General features: G+C 38.7%; 2 protein-coding genes and 1 long non-coding RNA gene across 7 annotated transcripts in view; 1 reads left to right on the top strand and 2 right to left on the bottom strand.

Annotated features, from left to right (window-relative positions):
- Nucleotides 1-1,498: 1,498 nt before the first annotated feature.
- FXN (frataxin) lies at nucleotides 1,499-14,996 on the bottom strand. Its single transcript, XM_027722363.2, has 5 exons — nucleotides 14,877-14,996; nucleotides 13,193-13,275; nucleotides 11,759-11,879; nucleotides 8,274-8,371; nucleotides 1,499-5,307 (listed from the first exon to the last, which is right to left on the bottom strand). The coding sequence occupies exons 1-5, from the start codon at nucleotides 14,994-14,996 to the stop codon at nucleotides 5,154-5,156; spliced, it is 576 nt and encodes a 191-aa protein (XP_027578164.1). The 3' UTR covers nucleotides 1,499-5,153.
- A 561-nt stretch (nucleotides 14,997-15,557) lies between these two features.
- Nucleotides 15,558-26,959, top strand: LOC120324753. The gene is made up of 3 exons (XR_005566283.1): nucleotides 15,558-15,578; nucleotides 25,178-25,233; nucleotides 26,679-26,959. It is a non-coding gene; the product is annotated as an uncharacterized LOC120324753 (long non-coding RNA).
- Nucleotides 20,597-27,579, bottom strand: part of PIP5K1B (phosphatidylinositol-4-phosphate 5-kinase type 1 beta) — a 103,433-nt gene continuing 96,450 nt past the window's right edge. For all 5 annotated transcript variants that reach the window (XM_027722372.2, XM_027722373.2, XM_027722369.2 and 2 more), the window contains one exon: nucleotides 20,597-21,334. In XM_027722372.2, coding sequence (XP_027578173.2) covers nucleotides 21,332-21,334 — 3 coding nt within the window. In that variant the 3' untranslated portion in view covers nucleotides 20,597-21,331. The remainder of the gene's footprint in view (nucleotides 21,335-27,579) is intronic.

The raw sequence follows: 27,579 nt of genomic DNA, 5'->3' as shown, positions 1-27,579 counted from the left end.
TGAACCTTTCTAACGGGAAGACCTCTGAGACAGCCTTTAACGCCATGGTGCAGTGTTCCACACTGCCTCTCAATCTGCTTCTCCCTGCCCTTTTTATCAGAGAAGAGCTGCGTGCTGTTTAAATGGTGTATTCGGCAGAGCTCTGTGTTCACATCATCTCTCAGCTGAAACACCCAAGTTTAGCAGAAGGCAGAGCAGCTCCATTTCCAGGCCGGAACACCTCGTGTTACTACAGTTCTATCAATATGTTCCTGAAACTGTAACATACCAAAAGGAACTGCACTTCAGGCTGGCATTCCACAGGTATCAGCTTTCCAGCATCACTGCTGTCCTGCAGCTGAGATGAAAAAGACAAGACCAAACAGCCCTGGCAGGATTCTTTGGAGTCATATTTCTTCTGCATTGTAAAGCACTAAAGTCACCAGGAATTCCTTATCTGCTCTCTTATCTGGCAGACAGTTAAACCCCTTGCAAGCCCCTCTAAAATTAAATAGTGCAATCCCTGGCATCAGGCCTGTGAAACAGAATCTACTTACAAGTTTTCTGACTTGTTAGTTGTGGGTGAGAAAGGGCAGATGATTTTTCAACAGATCCTAAATATTTTGGATTCCCACAGCGTTTCTAATTCAGATAAATTTCTTCCTAATAGCTGTACTTAATGCAGTATGCCTCATACAGAAAGTTAGATAAAGAAGGCAAACAGTATTCGTCATGCAGCTTCTGGACTTCGGAAGGAGGCACTGAAAGAGCCTGTTTTATTGACAACAAATATGAAAAAAGCCTGCTTGTAGATATAGTTAATAATTAACATGTATGTGCATAGAGCAGTCTTCAAGTGACTCTCTCAATCTAAAAGCCCCAAACAGCAAAAATCACCTGGGGGGAGAGGGGCCAGAAGACTAATTCAGGGCTAATTCATTAACTTGATGTTTTCAGTCAGTGACAGGCTCAGAGATGAGTACGTAATACAATATTGCATTCAGGCAGAATCTAGGCACAAGGAGTGGAAATTTAGTCTTACTTCCAGGTATGTGTCAGATCACTTGGTTTACACTGTGCTGGGTGTCTTGTTTCATTAATGAATGTTTAAAAACTTCATCTGTTAGTTCTCCAAATGTCTTCCTTTTTCTGAAGCTACCTTTGTAACAGTGGATGTTTGGTTAATGCTTCTAAAATCCTTGTTAAAAGGAGTAAGACTATTGTCACATTTAAAATATTACTGATTTTTTTTTTTTAGTATAACAGTAGAAAACATTCATGGCTAGCAGAAGAGCCTACATCTGGAAAGTAACAATGCTTACAAAATTACTCATTGTAATTGAGTATTGATCACATAACTACCATGACACAAACAATTTCTAAATCAATTCAGCAAACGAGAGGGCAGCAACATTATATGGCTTGTTCTAAACATCTATTGTTTCCTTTTCTAAACTTGTCTGTCTTTCCTTAACCTGAACTCCAAAAAAAGTTTGTAATTAGTAACTGTGTAAAAAACTTTAATTGTTCATAGCTCTGTTTATTCTACCCCCCAGCAAAGCAGTCTCCATTGACCATCTCCCTCAGTATAGGTCATGAATCTTGCCTTTGTTCTACGACTGCCAACAGTACAATTTACATAAAAGACAATTTGGGATAGATGTAACTCCAGTCAATTTCTTCTTGCCTTTAAAGAGGAATTTAAAAAAAAAAAAAAAAAAAAAACAAACAGCAAGTCAACAGCAAAATGGACTGGAATGTTTGATTGGTTACAATTATAAATAGTGGTGTGGAGTAAATTTAAAACCCCATTCCCTAAGGGGCCAGGACGTGAAGCCGCTTGCCCCTAGTCTCTCCTTGCCCTGCCAATGACATCAGCCCTTGGGCAAAGTTAATCACTTCCTGATAGCCTTTGCTTCTGCCCCTCCCATGCTTCCTTTTCTATTTTGAATGCTCTTCCAGGTATTTTGACAAGCCTCCGCCTTCCTTCCCAGGACTCCCACACGTTATGGAGCTGGTTAGCACAATCACAGAGTTCAACCATTAACCAGAAGCTAAAAGAAATCAAACACAAAGCTCCTTGCAACCCCCCTTTCTCTTGTTCTGCTAACTCCTCTTCAGTACAGGTCTTTTTCCCATTTTTTGAGGCTGCCAAAAGGAAATAAGATGGAGTGATTTTATCACAGTCTTGCAGGGAAGAGGCAACATTTTCTTAAGAACTACCATAAGTGGAAAGGAATCAACAAACACCAGACAAACATTTAGGCACATAACTCCTGGCAACCAAATGTGGCGTTTCTCGACGAATACAGACTGTATGCAATTGCTGGAAGCTTGACTACATGAATGAACTGAGATTTCCAAAGAATTCCTCGGCACAGAGGAAGCAATGAATTTTACAAGTCCAGACATGCTAGGTCTTGCAGACAGCATGCCAAAAGCAGAAAAAAAACAATAATCAGATTAGCTGTCGGTGAAAACTCTCATATAGCTAAAAGAACCACCACACACTGCAGTTTCTGTGCTGAGCTTGTGCATCCAGTAAAGCTACAGATGCCAATAGTCATCTTTCCAGAGCAGTCTGTATGCTCTCCTTCACTGATGATGGAGCAACAGTCTTGTGGGAAAAAGTAATGCCCATAACACAATGGTTGTTATTGATACTGTCTGTTCATGGTCTGTATGAGAAGATTTTCCTTCGGCTACTTCTTTTGGGAGAGGTGAGGCAAGAAACAATTAACATGATGTCAGGTGGGGAACATACAACAATTTTCTTATTCTAGTAAGTTACAGAAGTAAAAAATAGTATGGAAGCATTATTTGTCTTGGGGCAATAGGCAAGGTCTGACATTATGATCAGAGATCATTCTGTGCCTCCACTGTCCAAGTGTGACAGTCATGGGAGTCTTCGTCCTTACTTACAATTTGATGCAAGTATTAAAGCAAAAAATGAGTCACATCCTATGATTCATTTTATACACTGAGATAAAACTCGTTCTAACGTGCTGACGATATTTATCTTCACCAGTTAAGATTAAATCCATTTGTTACCCAGATACCTAAAACCAGGAAATTGTTTGATAAATAGCAGTAGTATTACAGATGAAGGGCAAGGCATGTTAACTGTGAAACCTGAAGTGCTCTTACAGAATCCACCCTGACTGGCCAAATTTGCACAGAACCTTTCCAGTGTTTTAAGAAAGAATTCAAAACAGTATGCATGTCTGTGGTCTTTAGCCTTATCATTACATCCTCAATTCACACCTTTACGTAACGAATTAAGGATTCTATGTGCAACTTTATTTTGGTAAAAACATTTGCACGAGATATAAGGGAATGGAGAATGAACCTCCAAATATAAATCAGAGGTATGTTGGTGATGATGTTGCATGCAAATTACTTAAGAAAATAATTTTTGGAAAAGTCAATTGGAAAAAAATAATTACACAAGCTAATTAAATGTGAACAGGCAAAGGAATAACCATGAGGAAGTATCCTCAATTCAAATATCAAGTCATCAGCATCTACACAAATCTGTTTAAATGGCTATCTGAACTACCAGGAGATTGAGCTTAATACTATAAAAGTAAATACATGAAATCCCCCATATTTCCCTATTTTCAGTGTTCTAAATTCAGAATAGCAAAAAATCTTCTGTTTTTACCTTTCCTTTGCTTTTTTTTTTTTTAAAAAGACCGTCTTTTATTCTTCTACTTTTGAGAGTTGAGAGTCATTGTATTTACCTCATCCAGTAGAGCTGAAATTTACTTTGACTGAAAAACATGCAAACAGCATGGACAATTAACCAAGAGCTACTTCCAGTGAAATCGTACTGTATTTAGCAGTGGGAAATAGCAGGTAACAATGCTTATACTCTAAAGGCAAATAATGGGCAACAGTACTTTCTAGCTATTGCTTTTCAGTGACAAAATCAATCCTACCTGTTAAAGCTAGCCAGAGAATCATTCGAAACTAACCACAGCATCAGAGGAACCAAAAGAAAACAGCTTGCACTGAACATCTTCTCATACAATTTACCCGAATACAGTGCAATTGTTTCCTCATGCATTAGTCAACACTTTGTCCTTCCATTTTATAGGCAATTAAAACACAGAAGTGGTAATAATATAATAGTGCAAATGATGAAGTGTTCTTGCAGTTTATGATTTCTTTTGAATGTTTTTGTTTTAAGATCTGGAGTATATGATTTATTTCCTTCACATTTTTAACAGACTGATGAAGACAGCTTCATCAGCCTAAGTACCATATTCGGTTCTAAGAAATTTCTGCCTCAGCACAGTGCCAAGGGGAGCCTTGTATCATGGTGATAAAAAGATAATCTAAGACCACTTACTAAAGAAATGCAACAGAACAAAATTAGCTCAAATTTTTGCTACCATGATCTTAATTTTGCTCAACTAAAAAAAATGGTATGCATTTTTACTCTTTGAAGAACGCAAAGGTAGAGAAACGGAAATGCACAGTAACAGAATGAAACATTTGCAGATATATTGCTGCTCATATATCACATACGGGCCTTTCCAGTTCCATAAGATGCATTCAGCCACATAGACCTCTAAGTAATTTAAAGGTTAGCTCCAAACAAAAAAAATCCTAATATGAAACAAAGTAGAATTTAGAATTTGGAGATACTTGCAATACTAAGAGAAAAAAATGTCATTACATGTATTATGACATGTTAAATTTGACTGCGATGTGTTACTTGAAATAGCCACAAACTTTAATGCAATGCATTCACAGTACCACAACTTATGCCAATGCAACTTACAGGCATTTCTTGGTTTTGGTGAATGTCTCACCAAAAGAAGTTTAGTGTTTGTGCACTGGTTGGAAGTCACCAGGTGGGTCAGTCCGTATCTCCAAACAAGACTACAGACAGTAAGAATTTATGACTTACTTCTGCAAAGAGAAAGCAAGGAATGAAGTGACAAGGAAGGGTGACCTCAACCACCTGTACTACATGGACACATATTGAAACAGCAGCACAGAAACTGAAAGACTGAACACTAGACGAAAAATATATTATTTTCATTTTCGTTGCACAACATACTGATGCCAAAAAACCCAACAAAATTAAGCTCAGGTACTTCAGAAACGAAGAAAGGGCTTTGCTTGATGTTAAAGTCTTTAAACTTCCATGAGGTAGAATGTCATCAAGTATCTTCTTTCCCAGAATATATTAAAGAGGATAAATCCAATTTAGTTTTTAATGCTGTTGAAAATTCTTTTGATAGTAGTTCATGAAGGGATACTCTGTCATGAGAATACACCCAGTTCCGTCCAGTCCAGTCATAGCGCTTGGGCCCACTAGAAAAAAAACAACACCAAAAACATCACACACCGTGTAAATACAGATTATTCAAGAAGACCTGCTGGAAGCCTGTATTTATAATGTATGCCAGAGAGTGCCCAGGAAAAGGAACAGACAGCACTGGGAATGACTGGTGGACAGTCTGGGGAAGTGAAGCAGAAAACGCCAAGTATGTCAGGAACTACTGAGCCATCAAACAGATATATGTGAAAGGTGACAAGATACATCAGTCACTCCCAGTGGAGACAACCTCTTTCCTTTCTTGCTTTTGGCACTGATTTCCCCACGATTTCTTCCTTTACACCCTTCTTCCCTCATTCAAATGATTTTCTTGCACACAAATATCACAAGGGATATTTATAATGCTGAATTAATGCCACTGATTAGTTTCTGCTCCAGTCACATGCAGATATTCTAACCACAGCAGAAAAGAGATCACCATTTTCACTTTCTTTTTAGATGCAACAAAATAATTTACCAGCTGAAAGCAAATACATTGGCATGTGGTAGACTTGTTCCTAAAATGCTATTTTCTTCTGTTCTATCATATTGTTGCTGGCTTGATTTTTTCAGGCCTACATTAAGTATCAAGAAAGAAACTTGAACAGCTGCATTCCATTCCAGACCTTTCTATCCACCCAATTCTCCACATGTGAAATAGAACAATGACTGAAAGGAACTCACTACTGTTAATGTCAACGAAACCAAGAAAATAGGAATGAAAGGTTCATCTGGAATAAACCAGATGATAAACATATCTTGTACAATAATATGTCCTGGAACTCAGACAGTCAACATACAAGGTCTGGCAGAAAACAGACTATCCTATATATTTATATGAAAACAACCTGCAGATTCTCTACAAACATAAACACTAATCTGAACCTCAGTATTCTGAATTACTCCCAAGAGCCAAATGAAGAACTTTCCAACCACTAATCACAGTATGAGAAGTCATAAACACAAGCACAAATCAAAATCACTTTCACTGAAGTCTCCCTGGCTGTATCAGAACTGGTAACTGTTTGGAATCAAGATTATGTGCTCCTGTTACTTTACCGTGCATTTCTCATTTCTTAGCCTTTGTGGTACAAGTGTGTGTTTATACTGTCCTGCACCTAGAGAATGACGGAATGGGATCCAGTTATCCATGAAACTCAGCCTAAGACAGACCATTTAATCAATAACAAAGAAATATGTATGTTATCTGAAATGGTTTTAAATGTTATGCAGTAAATATTGGTGATTACTGTTAGCATATGAAACACCTCCATAGTTCTCTGAACCTCCAAAATCCTGTACAAATGTGACTTTTAAATTTAAAATTAATAATTTAAGCAAAGATCCTGTGAAATCTATAAAATGCCTACTAAATTAAATACAGACTAAATGTATTTCTTATGGAAAATCTGCATACACTTTTAAACAGTAAGAGAGAAGAATTAAAATATCACATTAAGGTGATACTATGTAAGTTTGAAAAGTCTTTTCAGTCAAAGGAGCTACATGAAATTACTGCAATCACACTGCTGGCAGGTTGCACACATCCCCTCACAGCCCTTATTTGTAATTGTCAACTAAGTAAACTTTGATGTGTAGATGCACAATACCAAACAGAAGGTTAAAAAAAAATTCCAAGAAAACATCTCTTACACATCTTAGGAATTCGTCTCCCTTGGGATATGTTCTTAAAGACTCAAGATCAACATTTACTGTACAAATGCCCCAAAACCTTCAATGCAAGTGATTACTGACAGCAACATTTGCTTCTTTCACTTCCCAGCATATTGCAGCTGGGAAGATGTCAGTCCAGATCATATAGTATTTGTTGGAGTTGCCTTTCAGAAGTGAGGAAGTAAGTGAACATATAGCATCATATTCAGGAAATACCACTGTTTACCATAATATCAGCTAACAGAGTACAAAACAATGTTTGTAGGTGAATAATTTTTCATCATGGTGAAAAATACCATCAGAGACTTTTCAAGTAGTTCTCTTGTGTATTTTTATTCACTACTGGAGCAATCAAAACAAACAAAACCATACACACAGAACAAAAACTCCCAAAACCCACAACAAACAAACAGACAAACAAACAAAAAAAAGGAAAAGTTTTTCACAAACTCCATATTCCATATGCTGGAGCACATCAGTACTAGATCAACTAGAGCTGGCTCCAAACAGACAGAAATGATCTGAATTTCGTTTTTCATAAATACTGAAACCTTTGTGTTAGTGATACAAAAATCTTATAAACTGCTTCCTTCACCAGTAACACTGACCAACTCCCTCAGTTCTTTTCCAGGGATAGTGGCAAAGAATAAAAACTTGGGGGGGGGGGTGGTGGATGACACAGCTACAATGTTTTCTCACTTATCTGGTTGCCCTCCATGCTGAAACCAATCAGAAAACCTGGAACGGATCAAAGCACAGCGTTAGAGAAGACAGAGGAAGCAGCTAGCTAGGGCTCCCTTGAAGTGCAGATGCTTGACAAAAACAAACAGTGTGAGCACAAACATATAAAGCAGGAAATCCCTCAAGCTTAAAAGGGAAGGAGCCACCCTGTTTAAATACAAAGAGAGGTTTAGATCATAACATCATCATCAGTCTTTTTCCAACAGAAGCTTTGTTTGTTTGGATTTTTTTAATCATTGCTGTGTATTTTTTCTGTAAGTAGGCTATAGTCCTGTAGACAGTGGTTTAGGACCGGAACAGTCTATGAAAATTCTGCATTACACATTTCCTGCATTAATTTAGGTATGTCAGTGTACTGCAGTGCACCCCAAACCTCTACAGCAAATCACAATTGAACATCTAGATTATATCATGTTTTGAGAATATACAGAGCTAAAGGGTTACTTATGAAAAGGATATGACATGATCCATGCCATGCTATAAAAACAAGGAAGTACATTTCCACTCAGTCTGCAGACATTACGTTCATAACTAGCACATAACTTACCTAGTGGGTGAGGACAGCCAAATCTGACGGTTTGGTGTTTGCTTATTGATTACATATGTTCCCATGTCACCACCTAATTTAACTGTTAGTACTCCACTCTTAAAAGATAAAGAAAAGTGAGAAATAAATATTTGCATTCTGTTAATTTGAGAACAATTACTTTATCTGCAGTGGCAGAAATTTAACATATCTGTATCACATTCTCAACTATTTCCTAAACAGTAATAGCTTGGAAAAATCATTAGGTATTCAAAACTTGTCTTAATACCTAGCACAAGCTGCATATCTTTGAGTCTGATCTATATTTTAAACTGTCTGGTCAGTTTGATTTTAGTTTGTACCATTCACAATGGCACTACTTAAATGACACTCTTGGGCTTTGACTTGGCATCTTGAAAGGACCATTAGTTCATTTTGCAACAATTAAAACATCACCCAATAACAACTTTTTTCTATTCATGAACAATGCAGAACTGGTGTGGTTACAAGTCAGGAAGCTTTATGTGTCATTGCAGGATTTCAGAGCCATGTAATTTTACCTTACTTTTCTTAAGTAACTGTAACAGTTTCCCAGGGAATAAACACAATTTTTTCTCAGTAATTTTGATTCATACCTCAAAAATGTTCCAGTTCTAAACTCCATGAGGTCTTCTGGTTTTGTTTTAGTTATTCCACCTTTAGACCGTTATCCTAGTGAGCATTTCTTTTCTCTTCCTTGCTCATATTTCTTACTGACAACATTGATTCACATTTCTCCTAACTGAGAAAAATATTTTCTGTTCCAACTTTAAGAGTAAAAAAAACAACACTACTTGGACTAGAGTTAATTTACAGATGATCTGAATTATGCTAGTTAAAAAGGGAAACATTTCTACAGAATGGAGTGTGATGATTCAGATAATAGTGTAGTCATATTTAATTTGCAGTGTCTAAAATGCTTCAGGCCCTATAGCACAATAAAGCTTCTTTAAGGGAATCATGCTTTTCATGCTTTAGTAAGAAGATACTGCTAGAGCTACAGTCAACTGCTAGGACTATTTGCTATGTGTAAGTACTTACTATGGGGAAAAAAAATATTTTCATATAAGAGTATCTACTGCCTGCTACTCTGTAGCACAGGCAGCAGCTCAAAGTTTCCTTCTCCCACAAAGTAACTCAGTGTTACTGGTTTCTAACTTATCTCAAGGATCACCAGCCCCAAAACAATACTCTCGGGATCTGAGAACAGGCTGCTTCTGTGCTTGTTAAGCGATTTATGGCTGTGATCAGTACAACAAAAATAAAAGGCTCTCCTGGTTCATACTGCCATCAGGTTGTCCTTCCAGTTTATTTATTGGATATTGGTATTCTGCAGAGAAGGATGCGAACAAGCTACTTCTTTGGCTGCCAGAATTTAAACTTTTCCATATCTCAGTGGTCTCAGAGTTGTAGAGATACAGCACAATAAGAGGAGGATGGGGGGTTAAACCTGAGTAGCAATATACAGGTTTTGCTATTCTTCTATGCATTCTTTAGTGCCATATTAAGTATTCAGCATGATATTATCCCTTATGCTACAGAAACACTCTAATTAAATAGGTTTTCAAAGAGTTAACAAAAATTTATACTATTGACTACATTTTGTGTCAGCTCTTAGAGAGTACTGTTGCTCTATCATTGCAAAATAAACAAAGGTTAACTTCTACTGCTGTGTTGAAAACATTTTCCCATACGTTTTTCAATACTTCTGAAATACTAGAAAATACAATTTGAATTTTTAATAACTTAAATTGCAAGATACTTTTACCATATGTTAAGAAATATTGCTGTATGTGTTTCGTACTACTGAATGAATGTTCTTGGTAACAAGAATATTCTTTGAAAGAGATTTTTTCCCCCGGACATGAAGAAATCAAGGTCACTATAATGGACAGGCACAACAGACCTTTATCACGATTGCCACCTTGTGGCTTCCTGTAGCAACAGTCTTGTTTGTTTGGATTACAAGCTGGGACTACTTAAAACTTCTGCTCTTAACAGAAACGACAGCAAATTATTAATTGTCATCATACAGTCTATGCAACAAAGGACCACTGGTAAAAATTACCATGTAAAAATATTACCTTTTTAACCTCACAATGAGTCAACGTCAAACAAAATCCACCATACAGTGGATGGAGAAAAAAATTATTAAATAAAATGACTCATCACCTTCACCTTAATGAGGTGTCTATTAAATGGGTAAATTTTAATCTTTTTACTAATTTTTGTCCTAAGGTCTTTACATCATGCTAATAGGTGCTGATATCCTAAAACATACTGAAGAGTAGTGGTTAAAAAATGCTTTTTACCAGGAAAGCAATTAGCTATAACATTAGCTACATACTTAAAGCAACAAACAGTATTTGCTAAACAGAATGCTACTAACAATATGTTATTTTATATCCTAGTTATCAGAAACAAAAAAAGAACATTACGATGACAAAGCTACATAGGAGCAAGTCCAAAATTATTTGGTTTCCTATTTTGCACAGTGCAATCCAAACCATCTGCTTCAACGACCTTGAGCATAAGACTTTAACTGATAGGGCCAGTAGAAAGCTATCTCTTTGTGGTAAGACATAAAGAGGGAGCAGTAGTTATGTGACCTCAAAAAAATGTAGTAATCAAAGACATGTGTTACAGACGGTAGTGTGGTGACTTCTCCTAGTCATGTTGAGGGCTGTAACACACAAACACAAACCACTTCAGGAACTGAACTTATATAAAAACTAAAAAATTCCCTATACAAATAAAATAGACATTTCTAATCTGAGTCCATCATTCCTGTAAAAGAATTTGGGTGGCTGACCTACTGAAGTCTCCAGTTATCAGGACAGCAGCCACCCAATGTCTCCTGTGACAGCAGCCTTCTCCCCATGTACGCTCTGGTCTCTCTTCTGCAACCACTTACCCCAACACTGCATTATCTTGTTGCTTCTCTCCACCATAGGCTGTCATCAGTAAAGCTAAGACAAACATACTCTATTTGGTCAAGACAAATGCTGCTTCTCAGTATTCGGGGCAATCAAAGAAATTGCTCTAACAGTTACACATTATGTAAATGTACTATGCCATGTAGGCTTGTCCTAGTATTCGCCAGAAGGGAACTGATTGCTATGTCAGATGTCTATGCCTGTTTAGAAAAATTTATAGTCTACTGTCTATAGAAATTAGAAATCAGTTTCCACCTCCTCTTGTGTTCACTTATTCTATATTATGCCTTTCCCTATATATGAAACATTTTAAATCCTCAAATCATACAACAGTATGTGTTGCTTTTTACCAGAATTGTTGCCCCAGTCAGTAAAAGGAGCCATATTTTAACAATCAAGCTGTTAATACTAATTGTATTTTAAGTGTCAGCACTAAGGTGACTAATCTAAATCTAATCTCTTTCTAATAAAAAAAATCAACAAAAATCAACCAACAACAATTACAGTGGCAATACAATGTTTAAAACATACCCCTAAAGAGACATCATAATCTTCTGGGGTAAAAGGCTTATCTGTCAGGTCCTCAAAGAAATCTGCTAAGGAGTCCAGTGTTTCTTCGGCCAGTTTTTCATAAGTGGTCTCATCTAAAGAGCTACAAATGACATAAAAGCCCGTAATTAGGAGGAAAAGCATGGAAGACACCATTTTCCCTTTAATAAAAACATACCAAGACCATGACCTTGGATGAAACAGTAACCATGAAATGACCGTATAAAACAAGTAGTAATTTTTCTTACGGTGATGTAGATAACAATCCACCTTATACCTGGCGGTGGAATTTTGAAATTTTTTCCTCTTAACTGAGGAAAATATACTTCTTTCCTTAGATATACTAATCCCTGTTTTAGTAAGGAGAGACAGATTTCCAAGAAAGGCATTTTCATAAATGGACCTTGTGCAAGGATTACTTAGTTTTGAACTCTACGAACAGAGACAAAACCACCTCCTGCTTAGAAATATGTCATTTGGCTCTACAAAACTTGCTGAAGCTATAAGCATTTAAGAAACATCAATATCACATGCCATGTTTGTGCACAACTGGAATTACCAACACAGCCTAGTAATTAAATGCTATTTAAAGTGTGCTTCTGAACTAATACATACAATTAAAGTCTTCTCCAGAGAGTCTCAAAGCATCCTTGTAGCCATTATGTAAGGTGTATGTAAGCACCTCTGAGACTGCTTCTGTCATCCTCTTTAGTGGAAAAAGGTCTAGATCAGTTTAACTAACCAAGTGTAATTAAATCACATAAGTTTTTCCATTTGTATTAGTGTCAACTTTTAAATGAGTGTGTAGGTGGGTATCTCTACCAACAGACAATTCAGTAAGTTCTTGCTAATGGGTATGGCAATACAACAGTTATACGGACTAAGTATCTAATATATATATCAGTTGATAATATAGAACATCGTTTTCTAAAAAAGTGTCTTGTGAGCCAGTTACTGAAATACACTCTATGCCACTTATGTGAGAGACACCACAAAAACGCCTTGGGACATGGAGAACAGAAAGCCTTAGGATCAGGTAGGATTCATGTACTGGTTCAAGATGCAGTTCAGGCACTTAATGGCAAGAGCCACTTCAGACACCCACACAATCCTTCATTGTGTCTCCAGCTGCTGCATTAGAAGGGGAGAAGCCTCTGACAGATGCTGTGTCACACCCTCTCAGCATCAGAAGAAACTTCATACCCCCTGACATACATGAAATTGTGCTAGACACCCACGTTTAGGTACATGAATTATTTCTTAAGTGACTTCCCAAATTCACACAAAATGCTTTTAGATAAAACTGCAGTTGTCCTTTAAATCACATCAGCATTAGTCTGGTAGTCTTAACATGTATATAAGTAATTTTAAAATACATAACTGATATTTTCATGAGTATCTCAAAATACATTTCACCTTGTGTCACTCAGAGTTCCTGCACTTCTCAAATTCATGAACCGAACAGTCCTGCTCTTCACATCTGAAGAATACTGTAATTGCTGTTGAAAGTAAGCAAAAGTAAAATGCAATTAGAAGTTAAAACATGAAGAATTAGAAATTACGTATTTATCACATAAATTAAATAGATCCTTGAAGTCTTTTCCATCCTCAAGTAAAATGTTCATATTCTATATCACAGAGCTAATATGGAAAGAATTATGCAGCTTTAGTCCTTGGGTGACTGAAGCAATCCAGGACACCCCTGTCTTCCTCATACAACCTAATGAAAAAACCCCATCCTTTGACTCACAGCAAAGTGAACTAGGAAAGAGAACTGCTTTCTTTTCTATTGGTCTACCACAGAAATATTGAATAACTTCAGACAACTGGCTTAGGCCCAGATTTTCACAAGCATCCACCACTCAAACACTGCAATATCAACAACTTTCGTCCCTCTGTTGGAAGCTACGAACATATTAAACTGATATAAATAGAGCCACTGAATACTTATGTATGAAAGAGCCAAAACTACTTCATATTTCAGAGCTCTCTGTAAAACAAGCAGTTTAGCTTCTAATTTCTCTTGGTACGGAGGAAAAAAAAGTACTTTAAAAACCAAAGCAAAGTTGTGGAAAAGCTGTATCAACGTACTAGCAATATCAGACAAGAAAGCAAAATGGGGATGCAATACATGGATAAAGCTGACCCCCAGACTAGACATACTAGCAGAAGCACTTATTCTATCCACCAAGAAAGAAAGATAGCACACTTGCCATTTTCTTCTTAACCAGAGCCGACTATTTGAATAAATGGTAAAAGAGCATTATTGATTGCTTTTTGTGTACTTGTGCAAGGTTGTGAAAACTAACAGACCGAGCTGAAAAGCAAGTGACATTTGAAAAGGAACTATAACACCCCCTCTTCAAGCACAGGAGAGCAAAACACAGACCCATCTCTCTCCATGGGGTTTGACATCTATCCGCAGGCACTTCAGATGAACTGTCTGTTATCCAAAACCATGACACGTACAGAAAGGACGGAGAACAGCGTCACAACGCTACAGGTCGACAAAATACACGGCGGTGCCTACGTTTCTGACTCTACCCTTCAGCAATCTTTAACACACACTTAGAATCAAAAGCTACAAGCCCAGGAATATGTTCAGGTTCTGTCCAGGCTGAGCGGCTCTACCACCATCGGTGTGTGTTCTCACCCTCGGTCCGTGGCTGGGGGCTGCCAGCCGCGGTGCCGGCCCATAGCCAGCACGGCCTCCCGCGCACGCCCCGTGGCGGTCGGGGCGGACAGCGCGTCTGCTGCGACTGGCAAGGGGCTGCAGGGCAGTGAAACAGCTCCCAGACTGTGACAGGTCCTGGGGGAGGGACGGCACGAGAAAGGGACAAGAAAAGAGGGAAGGATTGAGTGAAGGAGAGAGGGAGGGAGAGAGGACGCACCGCCCTGCCGGTCGGCCGCGGGAGGCCCGGCGCAGCCGCGAGCTCACACCAACCTGCTCGGAGTCGGCGGCCGGACCGGGAATCGCCGCCAGACTCCCTTTGCTCCCTGTCCCCCGCCCTAGCGGGCGCTCGGCCGCGACCGCCCCGCCCGCCCCCGCAGGCCGCGCCTCGCCCCCCCCCGCCCGCCTGCCCGCCCGCCCCTGTCTCACCGTGCGGCCGCGACCGGCGGCGGCCGTGCCCACCCTCGGGGCGCCCCCGGTGCCGCCGCTCCCCCGCGCCGCCGCCCGTCCCGCGGCGCGAAGCGCGCCCGCCGCCCCCGCCCGCCACATAGCGCCAGCGTCGCTGCGGAAGCGGCCGGGGCGGGGCCGGGGCGCGCGGGCACTGCCGCCCCCTGGCGGCGGCGCGCGGAGCAGCGCGGGGATGGGCCTGGTAGGGCCGTGCTCTGCCGTGTGGGAAAGGGGAGAGGTGGAAGGCGTGGGATTCCTTCGCAGTCCCTGCTGGCTCCAGCCTCAGTACCGCCAGGATTAATTACATCCAGTTGTTGTGCTATCGAGACAACACAGCCGTTTCGGGGCCGCGCGTCGCTAGGCGAGGCTTTCGCAGGCGGCGGCGCTTTCCTCTCCCGCCTTTCTCCGGTGTCCTTCCCTCGGCACTGACACGGCGCGGCAAGGCTGTCCCTGGGAAACAGGTGCTGGGCCCTGTTGTGCTGCTCAGACGTCTTTGCGTGCTTAGGAGAACTCAGGGATCCCGAATATGACCGGTGTCACAGACACAAGGAGCTGCGACGGTCACTTGTTAACACGACTGCACCTGCTGTGCCCTTGCATCTCGGCTGCTGTTCTCTCAGCAGGGAATAATCGCTCGTGGGCAAATTCCTGCTGGTGCCTGCTCTGGCAGAGCAATCGTGCTGGGTAGGTTTACAAGGAGCTGGAGCCTGGGAAGAGTAGCAATTAGAAACCACACTACACACCAGGCACTCGCTAGGGGACCTGTTCTAGGACGATTTCCTGTGACAGAGAGTATCCTGATCAATTACATCCTGTAGGTAAAATGTTACCCTGAGCTAGCGTAGTGGGCTGACCCTGGCTGGACCCCAGGTACTCACTACAGCCACTCTCTCACTCCCCTCTGCAACTGGACAGAGGAGAGTAAAAAAAAAAACAAAACAGCAAAGGGTTCATGAGTTGAGATAAGAGCTGGGAGAGGTCACTTACTGATCACCATCACGAGCAAAACAGACTGAAAGTGGGGATATTAACTGAATTTATTACTAACAGGGTCAGATTAAAAGAGTGAGAATTAAAATATTCTTAAAAACACCTTCGCCCACCCCTCCTTCCTTCCATGTTCTCCCTCCTCCCCCCTAGTGGTGCAGGGGAACAGGGAATGGGGGTTCCCATCAGTTGCTGTTTCTGCCGCTGCTCAGGGAGAGGAGTCCTTCCCCTGCTCCCTTGGGGTTCCTCTCATGGGAGATAGTTCTTCATGGACCTCTCTGGCATGAGTTCATCCCACAGGCAAAGGTTCTTCACAAAACTGCTGTCCCATGGGTCACTCCTCCATAGGGTGCAGTCCTTCACAAATGAGCTGTACCAGTGTGGGTCTCCCACAGGGGCCACAAGTTTTACCTGGGAAAAGCCTGCTCCAGTGTGGGCTCCTTTCTCCAGAGGTTGCACGTCCCTGGCAGGCCCCTGCTCCATCTTGGGCCTCCCACGGGGTCACAGCCTCCTTCATGCATCCACCTGCTCCAGCATGGGCTTCTCCATGGGCTGCAGGTGGGTCGCTGCACCCTGATGGTCCTCCACGGGCTCCAGGGGCACAGCTGCTCCACCATGGTCTGCACCATGGGCCACAGGGGCCTCAGCTCTGGCGCCTGGAGCACCTCCTGCCCCTCCTTCTGCTCTGACCTTGGTGTCCACCTTGTTGTTCGCATGTTCTCGCTCTGCTCTTCCCTGTCTGGAATTCTTTCTGCGCAATACCTTTCTGTTCTTCAGTATGTTATCACAGAGGCATTACTATCACTCTTGATTGGCTCAGCCTTGGCCAACGGCAGGAAATTTGTCCTGGAGCCATCTGGCATTGGCTCCACCGGACAGGGGAAGCTTCTAGCAGCTTCTAGCAGAAGCCACCCCAGGAGCCCCCTCGCTAGCAAAACTTAACCACAGAAACCCACTACAGCCAGTTAAGGGAAAATAAATCACATAATTTATCACACATGACATTTTCCACTGAGTTACTTAAATGCTGATGATACCATACTATTAATGGTATGTGAAGGTGTAGAGCGAATCAGCCAGACATCTCTTATTGTTCCTTAAACTGAAAAAATAAAATAGGTTTATCAAGAAGATGAGAGGTAAGAAATAATTCGTATGCAAGAGTTTCTTTAAAAACCCACACAGATTCTGCGGGAACACAGACAAATTTCACTTCAGCGCCTTCCACAGGACAGAATGGAAAGATGCAGCCATTGCAAGTAAGATCATAAATACATAAAGCATACAAGTATTGAGAAGCTTACCACTGGTTACTCTGTGATGCACTGTTATACTTATAAAACTCTTAATTAAAGTAAGCAGCTGGGGTCTCTGAGCCACCTGATCTAGTTGAAGATGTCTCTGCTCATGGCAAGGGGGTTGGACTAGATGGCCTTCAAAGGTCCCTTCCAACCCAAACTATTCTATGATCTTGCAATGCATTAGGGAATAAGTTGTTGAGTTTCTCACCAAGATTTATAACTTTATAAGATTTTTTTCTATAAGCCAGAATTATTTTATACCACACTAGGGGCAAAAGCTCAACCAAGTCAAGTCACTTGTGCAAATTTCAGCTGAGATTATGAAGTCTGTTGTACCTAGAAGTTCTCTGTACCAAACTGTTATCTAGCTTAGCCAGCCTCTTGTCTCTTTTCCACAGAGTCCTGTGTGTTTGTTACCAGTATCTTCCCTCAGACCTTGCAGAAGTTTGTGTTCTTGATGTATTTTGTGATGGAAGTTTTTATACATCAAGCAGATACAAGATACTCTCCAGTTCCTTGAAGACCAACCCATTCTTATCCTTACTGGGAGAAACTACTTATGTTTCTGCATCTATAATGATTTAGATACTAAGATAAGGCCTGTAGGGACAAGTGACTTGTATCAGACAACAGAATACATTAGTAAAGCAAATGATTGATTTTTTTATATCTTGGTAAGGGGAGGGGAAAGCAGCTGGAAGAATGGAGGAATCTTTTATGTAGCATTTAATCTACTTAAAGATGGTGCTTATTTACATACCTTGCCATTCCTATATAAAGAGTCTCAGGCATTTTCTAATATTATCTAAGTAGTTCCACCTTGATTTTTCTCTAGTCATCCAAGGTCATACACGTCTCAATATGAAATGTTTATTTTCTGTTTCTAAGTTAATGCTAAATCAATGACTTAGTGAGGATTAAATATTTTCTCTGGTATTAGCAATTTCATTTACCAAATATTTAAAAAATTTAACAACAATTAATTAATACGTAAAGTTCAAGTTAATGAACTTCACAGAATACTACTTCTAAGCAAGTATCAGTCACAAAACTTAAAAAGGGATCAAGTTAGGGATTAGCAATTTTAACAATGATTTCTTAATGTTTTTCATCTTAATCCCTGTCCCCTGGGTTAATGTTGTTCATACCACAGTACTGGTATCAATATCTTTTTAGGCTAGTGTAAAATACCTGTGAAGTAGTCCCAGATACAAAAGTGCTGCAGAGTCAGGTCCTACACATTCCATCTGGGAAGAGCTGATATTGTTCATATTTCAAGTAAATGCATGCACCACTGGAAATGGATAAAAAAATGGCTTCTATGAAGAACAGGTAGAGTGCCGATTACTCTTTTGTCATTGTCTAGTTTGGGAAAATACCATTGAGTTATATGAAATTAAACTGCCTGAAGTATAAGCTGAGTCAACAAGATAGTTTTTGGGGGGGGGATAGTTTTTTTTCAAACCATTGAAATATAGTACAAGGGCATGAAGTTAGGGTGTTTTTCTATTTGTTTGCATGGTTGGTTGGTTTGGTTGGTTTGTTTTGTTTTTAATTGAGGACAATTATTATATGCTACCACCAAAGGCAAAACTTGACCTCTCAATGCCATATGATTAAGTCACAGGATCAGATATACAAATTTGGAATTATTCCCTACCTTTCTCTAAGCAGGCATCAACCTGTGCTTTTTCATTCTGGGCAGCTTGCAGGGCCAGAGCAGTCAGATACCGCTGCCCACAGTTAGCCCATGTCTGTGACCTAATTCTTCTCTTCTCCCTGTGGTGAATTCCATCTGTTTAGACCTGGAGAAATAGACCAATGTGTTACTTTAATACCCCAGGGAGTTGATTATGCCTTCTGTATATATTTTATTTTACTTGACATATCCTGCTTCATCAGCTTTATAGGTATGTTTAAAAGTCTTTTTCATCAAATGCTACCAACGCAAAACACCAATGCAAGATGAAGAGAACGAAAATACTTAAACATGAAACTTGCACATCCCTACAAGCTCCTGTGCTCTTTGATGTTTGAAACTTCGTATAATTTCAGTGCTAGAGAAAAAAATGGATTCTAAATTGTTGATCATTAATTTAGCTTAACATTGCTTAGCTGTAATCTCCATTCCCTCTCAGTGGAACTGTGTAGTCACACATACACACAAGAGTTTTAAGTGCACATGCTTTGGAGAGGGTTTTCCCAGCAGGCTCCATAGTCTACACAGGATTTCTTTTTACAAGTGTTAAATGACTGTCTGAATTTATAAATTACCATGTTGAAGAGACTGTATACAAAGGATGTCTCAGTCTCTCGATCATTATATAGACATTCTGGTTTTGGACAGAATTGTTGCAGTTGTGTGTCCTCTAGTGTCTTCCTAAGGACAATGATTCAGACACTACAGTCTGCTAGGTAATTGGGGAAAAAGTAATGTGTGTTGTTCGTGAAGGTTAATCTGATTCTTAAACTAGTAAATTTAATGTTTTTCCCAAAACTGGACGAATCACAAGTATCTGCTATCCACAGAGACACATTCTAAATATTCTGTACACTGTGCATGAAGGAGCAGACACTTGACACAGATGCACAAAATGTTTTTGCTCACAGGGCATGCAGATTAGTCTTGTATTTCTCACAGGAATACTGCAGAAAAATTATCTTGCTGAGATTAAGCGGTATAATTTTAAAGTCTGGAAAAGTGGTAATCATGAAGCAGAGGCTCTAAGTTAAGCCACAGAGTACACAGTTAGAAAGAAAAAAACCAACCTTTTGACTTCTCTATTCTGTGCATAGTTAAGGAATAATACCTTCTTACTTGTCAGGATTATAGGATTACATCAAAGTAAAACAAACAGAAGCAACCCTCCCCCAAACCAAAACACACCCCCCCCCCCTACACCAAATACTTAAATGAAAAATTCTCCAGAGGTACACAGCATAATTCTAGGACTTAAAATGCCAAGTTCTGGGTTTTCAACAGGTTTGCTACGCTTACTCCTAGAAGAAACGTTATTACCATTAACTTTGGTAAGCTTTCAAAATGACACGTGTGTAAATTTTTAAATGCATCACTGCATCCAAGCATGAAATCTGGTGTTAGTCACTGCTGTTTGGGATTCCCTCTGCTGCTTAGAAAATTAAAGAACTGGAACAGTTTTTATATTTATCTTAAAATGATTGCCCATACTGAAAAACCCCAAATGCTTTTATAAAGCAATGTCTCTTGAGTATGTCCTTCTGCCTTTCCTGCTCTAATTTCAAGATTCCCCTTTTCATTATAGAACTGGTAATAGATAAAGACAGATGCCCTCTTTGTCATATCTCAAGACGCCTCTCAAAACCATTTAATGAAGATAGAGAAATGCCAGAACAATAAGTCCAGTATAGAACAAGTGCAAGTTGAGAGCTGTATTAGTCTTTAGAACAAAATATTTTATTCATCAATAAAACTATAGTTCACAGTAGCACTTACTAAATAAATTATAGAATTTCTCTTTTACAAGAAATAAACCAAAATCAAAAATATTTCAAAGGCAACATATTTACACAACATAAGGCCTTGTTATAAATAACATTTTTTTCTCCTTTTTATGAACAGCAAAAGTATATTTAGAGGCTCATTTTCATATAGTATGTTCAGAGGTTTACCCTAACTCTTGTGATATCAGTTCCAATTTCCATTGATGTGGACTTAAGAGATTAGAACTGAGGGGTCAAAACAAATGAAATTAATTTTATTCATAATTGTGCTTATTCTTAAATAGGTAAAGCAGATAATAGATTTTGCTTGTGCATAGTTACAGAATGCATGCAAATGAAACCACTAGAGACCCGATAAGAAAATATTACTTCCAAGTCCAAAAAAGGTGATTGGCAATATAGTAGAAAGCAGCCTTAATACACAGTTCTTCACAGTTCAGCAACAGCAGATGACAGCAGAATGTGGAATGTATCATGTCATTTCTTCCAAGTCCATCAATCCTTTCTGTGGTTCAAAGATCCTGACACTTCTTACAATAAGTTCAGTTGATTATTACTCCTTGTCTATTAGGCTCAGCAAATTTCTCCTTCTTAAATGAGGAGTGCAGAAAGTGCTCTTCATTAACCATGGTCACTTCTCTTAGTTTTCCTCTTCGCATATTCTTTTTACTGGAAATACAGAAATGATAAATAAAGTCAAGAGTTGTGTTTATTTGTTTTCTTACAGAATTATAAACAGGTGACATCTTTCTTCCCCTAAAGAGGCTGCAGAACAATTTGGCAGTGATTCTTTTCTTACCTTGACCCCTAATCAGAAGCATTGAAGTCTCTTTTCTCACACAACAGATAACCCCTATGGATTTGCAGACCTTGCAGTATACTTATATTACCTGAACTAGAACTACTTGCTGCTGCAAAATGCTGAACACTCTGGACATGAGAGAAGACAGTACAAACTGAGAGCACTCAGCAACTCACAAGAGCTTTTTTTTTAATCTTGAATTGACTGTGACCTTTATTACTTAAAAGTGTAAGTGGAAAAATGTCAGTCTTCATAGTCATGAATAAAAGTCCTGTTAGCTTCTGCATGATACCCTTCCCCAGCTGAAAAATCATACCTGCCCAAAAACTTTCAGACACAACAAATGTTCTAGTCGATGTTGTAGCAATCATTCCATTTCACAAAAAAAATTACTTAATAATGTTAATGGGTTAGAGTTTTCTACAGTACCTGTTACAGAACCAGCGGTTCTGTAATACAAATTATTAATCACTTCTAAGCATCTCTATAGAGTCAGAGATATGTTGAAGAGAAACTGACAGCTGAATAAAACATTTCAGTAAACTGAAAGCATCTCAGCTAATATATCCAATATGGAGCAAGAAACAAAATCAAAACAAAGAAGTCTGTAGTGACCTTACTCTAAAACCTTGTTAAAAAACCTAACAAAGGTGTAAGTTCCATTTATTCAATAGACTTTGAAGGTCAACTTTACATTTTACTTGTCAATACAAGCACTAAACTAACCTTTAAATAGTTTGACAACAGTCTAGCCTTAATTATAAGCTAAAAATATCTAAAGGCATTTCTAAAGCTTATCTTAGAGAAAGGTAACTACTAGATTTAAATCAATATTTTAGTTATGACTTCTAGCTCTTGAATTTTAGGAAATGAAATTTCAATATTATTCTATGGCAACATTTAAACTTCCTACTGCACCAGTGTTAGGGTGTTCATAATCATTGATGCTAGTGAGCACAGTGCTAATTTCTCAGGGGCTGTTCTCTCTCTCTTTGTAATGTGGTTTGGCAATTAAAGTCTATCCACCGCTGTATTAGCACCTGAATGTGCTAAGGGAGTAAAGTACTTATAGGATGCAAACAATTTAATGTGCAAAGGGAAACTGTTGGACAAGTGAATAAAATCTAAAAAAAAAATTATGTTCTAAAATCAATATGATGCAAGGTTAAAAAGGATTTTTTTTGTTTTGGTTTTTTTTTTTTTCAAGAATTAGTTTGGCAAAAAAACTTGAAAAATGCTAGTACTGATAAACAAAATAATGTTGTATGAAGCCAAGACAAATTAATCAAAATTTGCACTAGCACCATCTAGTTTCTGTCTGAAAGCTCAGATCCGAATGACTGCAGGTCCATTTCTGACAGATGGTCACTCAGCACAACTTCTGACCCTCTGGACTTAATACACTTTTCACTAAGGAGACTAGCAGTGTTGCCGATGTTAGCTTTATGCTATTCCACTAATTATGCAATGGAATTATGGCTAGCTTATACTTGTTCTTGCTCCCTTTCCTCTGATCCTTCCAAAGCATTTCAGAGTGACCAACGATGGAAAAAATTCCAGTAAAATTTGCATAACAGAGTTGGAGAAAAGAGATCTAACAGGAACTTGTAGCAACTGCTAACTGTGAGTCAATTGCAGAAATGCTGTTGATGGTCCTGATGCAATTTTAATGAGATGGGATTTTCGGATGTTCATATTTATGAACAGGTACAGTCCATTACTGTACATATTACTCTGGAAAACACTCCATCTATTTCAAGGGGCAGGACATGATCCTCTAAGCAACTTTGTATCCACTGCACAATTTTTGGGGTTACCTTGATTGCAGATAAAAGAAACATTTTTTATTTTTTTATTACAACTGATTTTGGCCATAGCATTTTGGTCTAAAATGATAAATAATGCACAAATGACACTACAGGATGCATTCCTATAATCACTGTCTCAGATGTCTCACATTGAGTATATAATGGATTTACAGTGTTTGAGCCTACTTGAGTCTTTTTGTATTGGAGCATTTTTGTGCTCCAGTTCTCTTTCCATGGATATGTTTTTGAGCTGATTGATTACCTCATAAGGTGCTTTAAAAACTTCAGGCATGAGAACATGTAGTTCAGTGACAGTATGTGCTGGCATTTTAGCACTTGGCTTACTCAAGCAACATATTGCTTGTAATCTGAATTGGTACCTTTTTAATCTAACCAAGCACATAATTCCCATATCTGATTTTTATGCAAGAGTGACTGAAATGTTCCTTTTTACATAATATTGCTTCTACAAGAACACCTCTGCCAAACTACATTCAAGTGTCCATTTTTTTTTTCACATCACACCAGGCTTCAGTTGTATGAGAGACATAGGCCTCTTTTCTTTTTAGGATCATGCATGGATGAATACAGGGATAAATAACAGGATAGATAACAGAGGAAAAGAGCAGTTAACTTCACTGCATAAAACAAGTAGGTTTGCCCCCTTCAGCCTTAAACAAGATTCTATTTTGAGGAGAGTGCTTGATTGGTTCCATTATGGGCACGTAACATTCTAAGATTAGTATGCTCTCAGGGATAAGAATGTCTGTAAGCAAGGACGCCTTAATTCCTTTCCCATAGTCCCAGAATTCAGGTTCAGTCCACTGTGTTTTGCCATCAGTATCTTCAGAGTAAATGGTGAGGCAGAGAAATTGAAGCCTCCATAAAGAACATAGCAAAATTTGAGGTATGCTGCACAGTGCGATGTACAACTTTTAGCTTGTTTTTACATGTATCCTGTCTGGGAACTGCTTTAATTTCAGCTGCACTTATTACTCCACAACAGCACCCTGAAGAAAACTAAACCATGACTAGAATTTAATTGAAAATATGGGAGTGAGTACAGAAGAAAAGGAGTACTGAAGAGTAAGAAGAGTCGGACAATTTTGACAGTTTCTAAACAGGCATTTTATAGATCAATATTTATAAACCTGATTACCTTGCATCTACATCAGCTTTAAAATACATAATTAATCTCCAGCAATGTTTTAATACATCCAAATTCTGTAATAAAACTGGCATTTGCACACAACCCACTACCTAAGTAATTTTAAATGTAATAGTATGACCTACACAATTCATCTGACGCAAATCATAGATACACTAACCAGACTCTAAATACACTGGGTTTGCTCATCACTGGTTATTCCTTTATTTTATTTTACTGATCCCTTATCAATCCCTATCTTCAGTGGCAGTAACTTCTAAATTATATACAAATTTTGTGAGCCTTTCCTGGCAATCTCTATTTCCATGTGAAAACTTCTATACTACCCAAGAATCTTGCATTGTATTTAAATATACAGAAGTATTCTTTAAATTGAACCATTTAAAAATCGTTCACTAATGATATCCTATAGGCAGGATATATATTTATTTATTTATTTATTAAATCCTATATTTACCACCAGATGATTAAGATAAACAGCATCACAGTTGAACAAACTTTAAAGTTTGTTGTTGTGCTATTTGCATGCATGTCCTTGTTCTGCTGGAAGTGTAAAGGAAATCAAGCATATTTGAAGTAAATCAATTAAAGAAATGCCTAAGCCTTACTACTCTGATTTTACTGATATTGTAGTTTGACAAAATAATATGTTCAGCTACCTTTATAAATAATTTTATGGGAAGGCTAAGAAAACACAGTAGGATAGTTTATAATTGCACATGTTATTTTTTCAGAGACAGAAAACTCAATCAAAGGATTTGAGACTTCACTGCAGAACAGAAGGAACAGGGTGATTTTAAGTTATTCCTTATTTTTTAAGTGAAATTATGATTTTTAAGGCACTCCATAGTAAGAGTGGACTAAAGTCGTCAGAATTGGTTGCTCTTGCTGATCATAGATCACTCTTAAGAACCTTTTGCAGGATTTGACTTGTATTTTTTCCTAATCAAATTCCATAGAATACTATGACTGTCGTGTTCAATAGCATTTGCTGACATTTAATGCTTTCCTGCTTATATATCATCTGACAGTGCCTGAACCGACACCAACAAATAAAGCTTCAGGGGAATTTAAACAGGAGACTAAGTTTATTTCCAGAAGAAGGAAACACTGCTTTAATCTGTTGTTTTGTGGATTTATATATCAAAGTGCTAAATAGAAGAGTGTTATCTTCTCTGCTTCTGACTTATATACAGGAAACCTATTTATCTCAGATGGCACCTTCTCTTTCAAAGTATTGGATCTATCATTGTATTACATACCCATAAAAGCAAGAAGCCTTTAATGTTTTAAAGGTGTGCAGAGTGATGCCTTAAGCCCCTAATGGGTTTTTTATTTTTCTAATATTTGTAAGCCCTTATAAGTTTTATAAGTAGATTTTAAAAGCAGTAACCCTCACTCCCTTGTCCCTTTCCCTGTAGCACCCTTGTTTACACATTCCTTAACCCTCTTACCCCATTCTATGCTCCCTATATCACTCCTACCCCCGAATCCAGTAGAAATGTTTACTCTTTTGTCAAGGCAAGGCCTAGATTGTTTGGAGAATGCTTGTATCTTGGCCTAAACCGCAGAACGCGGTCAAAAACTGGGTGACTATGTACCCTTTGTGCTCTGAAGATGATGAGACTGATGAAGAGGTGGTCCCGAAATACACCCCAGACTCAATTCTCAGGGGGTGGACCCGGGGCAGTCCAGAGTAAAGGCCACAGGGTGGACACATTTGGGATTGGATGGATGGTGTTATAAAATGTAACATCTCGGGCACAGCGGGCACACTTGTAAAATCTTTTGCCTTGGCACAATAAACCCTTTCCTTATCTCACCCCTAATTAACTGCTCCGGAGATTTTTTTTAGCACCAGCCAAGCAGGCATCAAGAGAAACATTTAAAATTTCCAAGTATTTTATATATCTGCTTCTATCTTTCTGTGCTATTTAATTGATAATTAAAATTATTTGTATTGATTACTCAGTATTTGTTTCCCACTCTACGGTACTAGAATATTTGGAAATAATTTAGATTGGCTTATATCTGCTGCTCATTGCAGATGATGCTTGGTCATATTTTAGTCATAAAAGCAAGATTTCTGAAGCCATTATCTGGGTTAAAAAATTTATGAGAAAATAAACCAGTGGTATTTCAAAGTCAAATTTGGATTTGAGGATGCTCCTAACAGTGCTGCTTAGAGTGGCAGATGCACAAAATGCTGGTTTGCTGAACTTGGTCTTTTTTCAGAACTGAGGAATTCTGAGCCCAGACCAGCATTCAGTTGTGTACTCAAGATATCTCTTCACCTGTGTCCTTGACCAAAACCTGTTGCTGTTACCCGGTAAATTCCCAGTTTTGACATCAGCAGCACAGTGTGAATCTGCAGTAATATCCCAAACCAAATACTCTGACTTGTAAGAGAAACTTTTGCTTTTACAACCTCTGTTCCACCCTACCTTACTTGACTGTCTGAATTTCCCCATAACACCGTTTAGAAAATGCCATTTTAAAGCTGCTTTTAACAGTAAATGAACAATATGTAATTTTATGACAATTTTTTTTCTTTTCTTTTGCAGTCAGGGGACCAGAAATTCATAGCTCTTAATTTACTAGAGGATAAAAATTTGTCTGAGAAGTTTAGCATTTCAAAGCAGGAGGCAAAGACATCAAAGGATTAGTGATGACTGAAATTAAGCAAGTAAAGATATTTTTCATTATAATATATAGTGGGTAAGACTACAGCAGTTTGCCTTGTAATAGAAACACAGACAAGGCTTATTAATTACAGAGTTAAAGGAAAATCTGGGAATGCCATTAAAAGCTAAATTTTTCTCCTCATGCTTTTAAAAGGTCAAAATGTACCTTGTAGCCTTTTCTATTGAGGTTTAGATCAGCTAATGCAGACATCATTGATTTGCTTTATTTTTGAGACATACATTAGCAATGACTGGGCTAGTGTTCTCAAAAACATGCATCTTTTTCTTCTAGCATGCATTTAATCATCCTCCTACAAAAAAAAATCTGCCTTCTGCTCAGCACTACTGAATCAAACTGATAACAAACACCACTTTATAACTGATAATACTTTAGTATCATCAGGTTTTCCCAAACAGAGGCTAATTGTTGTTTCCGGATCCACTGAAGGGTA

Source organism: Pipra filicauda, unplaced genomic scaffold, assembly GCF_003945595.2.
Source record: "Pipra filicauda isolate LSUMZ 115617 unplaced genomic scaffold, ASM394559v2 scaffold68_size4259465_pilon, whole genome shotgun sequence".
NCBI classification, from domain to species: Eukaryota; Metazoa; Chordata; class Aves; order Passeriformes; family Pipridae; genus Pipra; species Pipra filicauda.
Note: the sequence above shows the minus strand (reverse complement) of the source record. Positions and strands in the feature narration are given on the sequence as shown.

Bases quoted from the DNA above. Each gene is read 5' to 3' on its own strand.
- FXN (XM_027722363.2), bottom strand. From the start codon at position 14,996: ATGTGGCGGGCGGGGGCGGCGGGCGCGCTTCGCGCCGCGGGACGGGCG. The intron at 13,276-14,876 runs GTGAGACAGGGG...TACTTTCAACAG, and splicing joins CCGCCGGTCGCGGCCGCACG to CAATTACAGTATTCTTCAGA. The intron at 11,880-13,192 runs GTGAAATGTATT...TGTCATTTGTAG, and splicing joins GGAACTCTGAGTGACACAAG to CTCTTTAGATGAGACCACTT.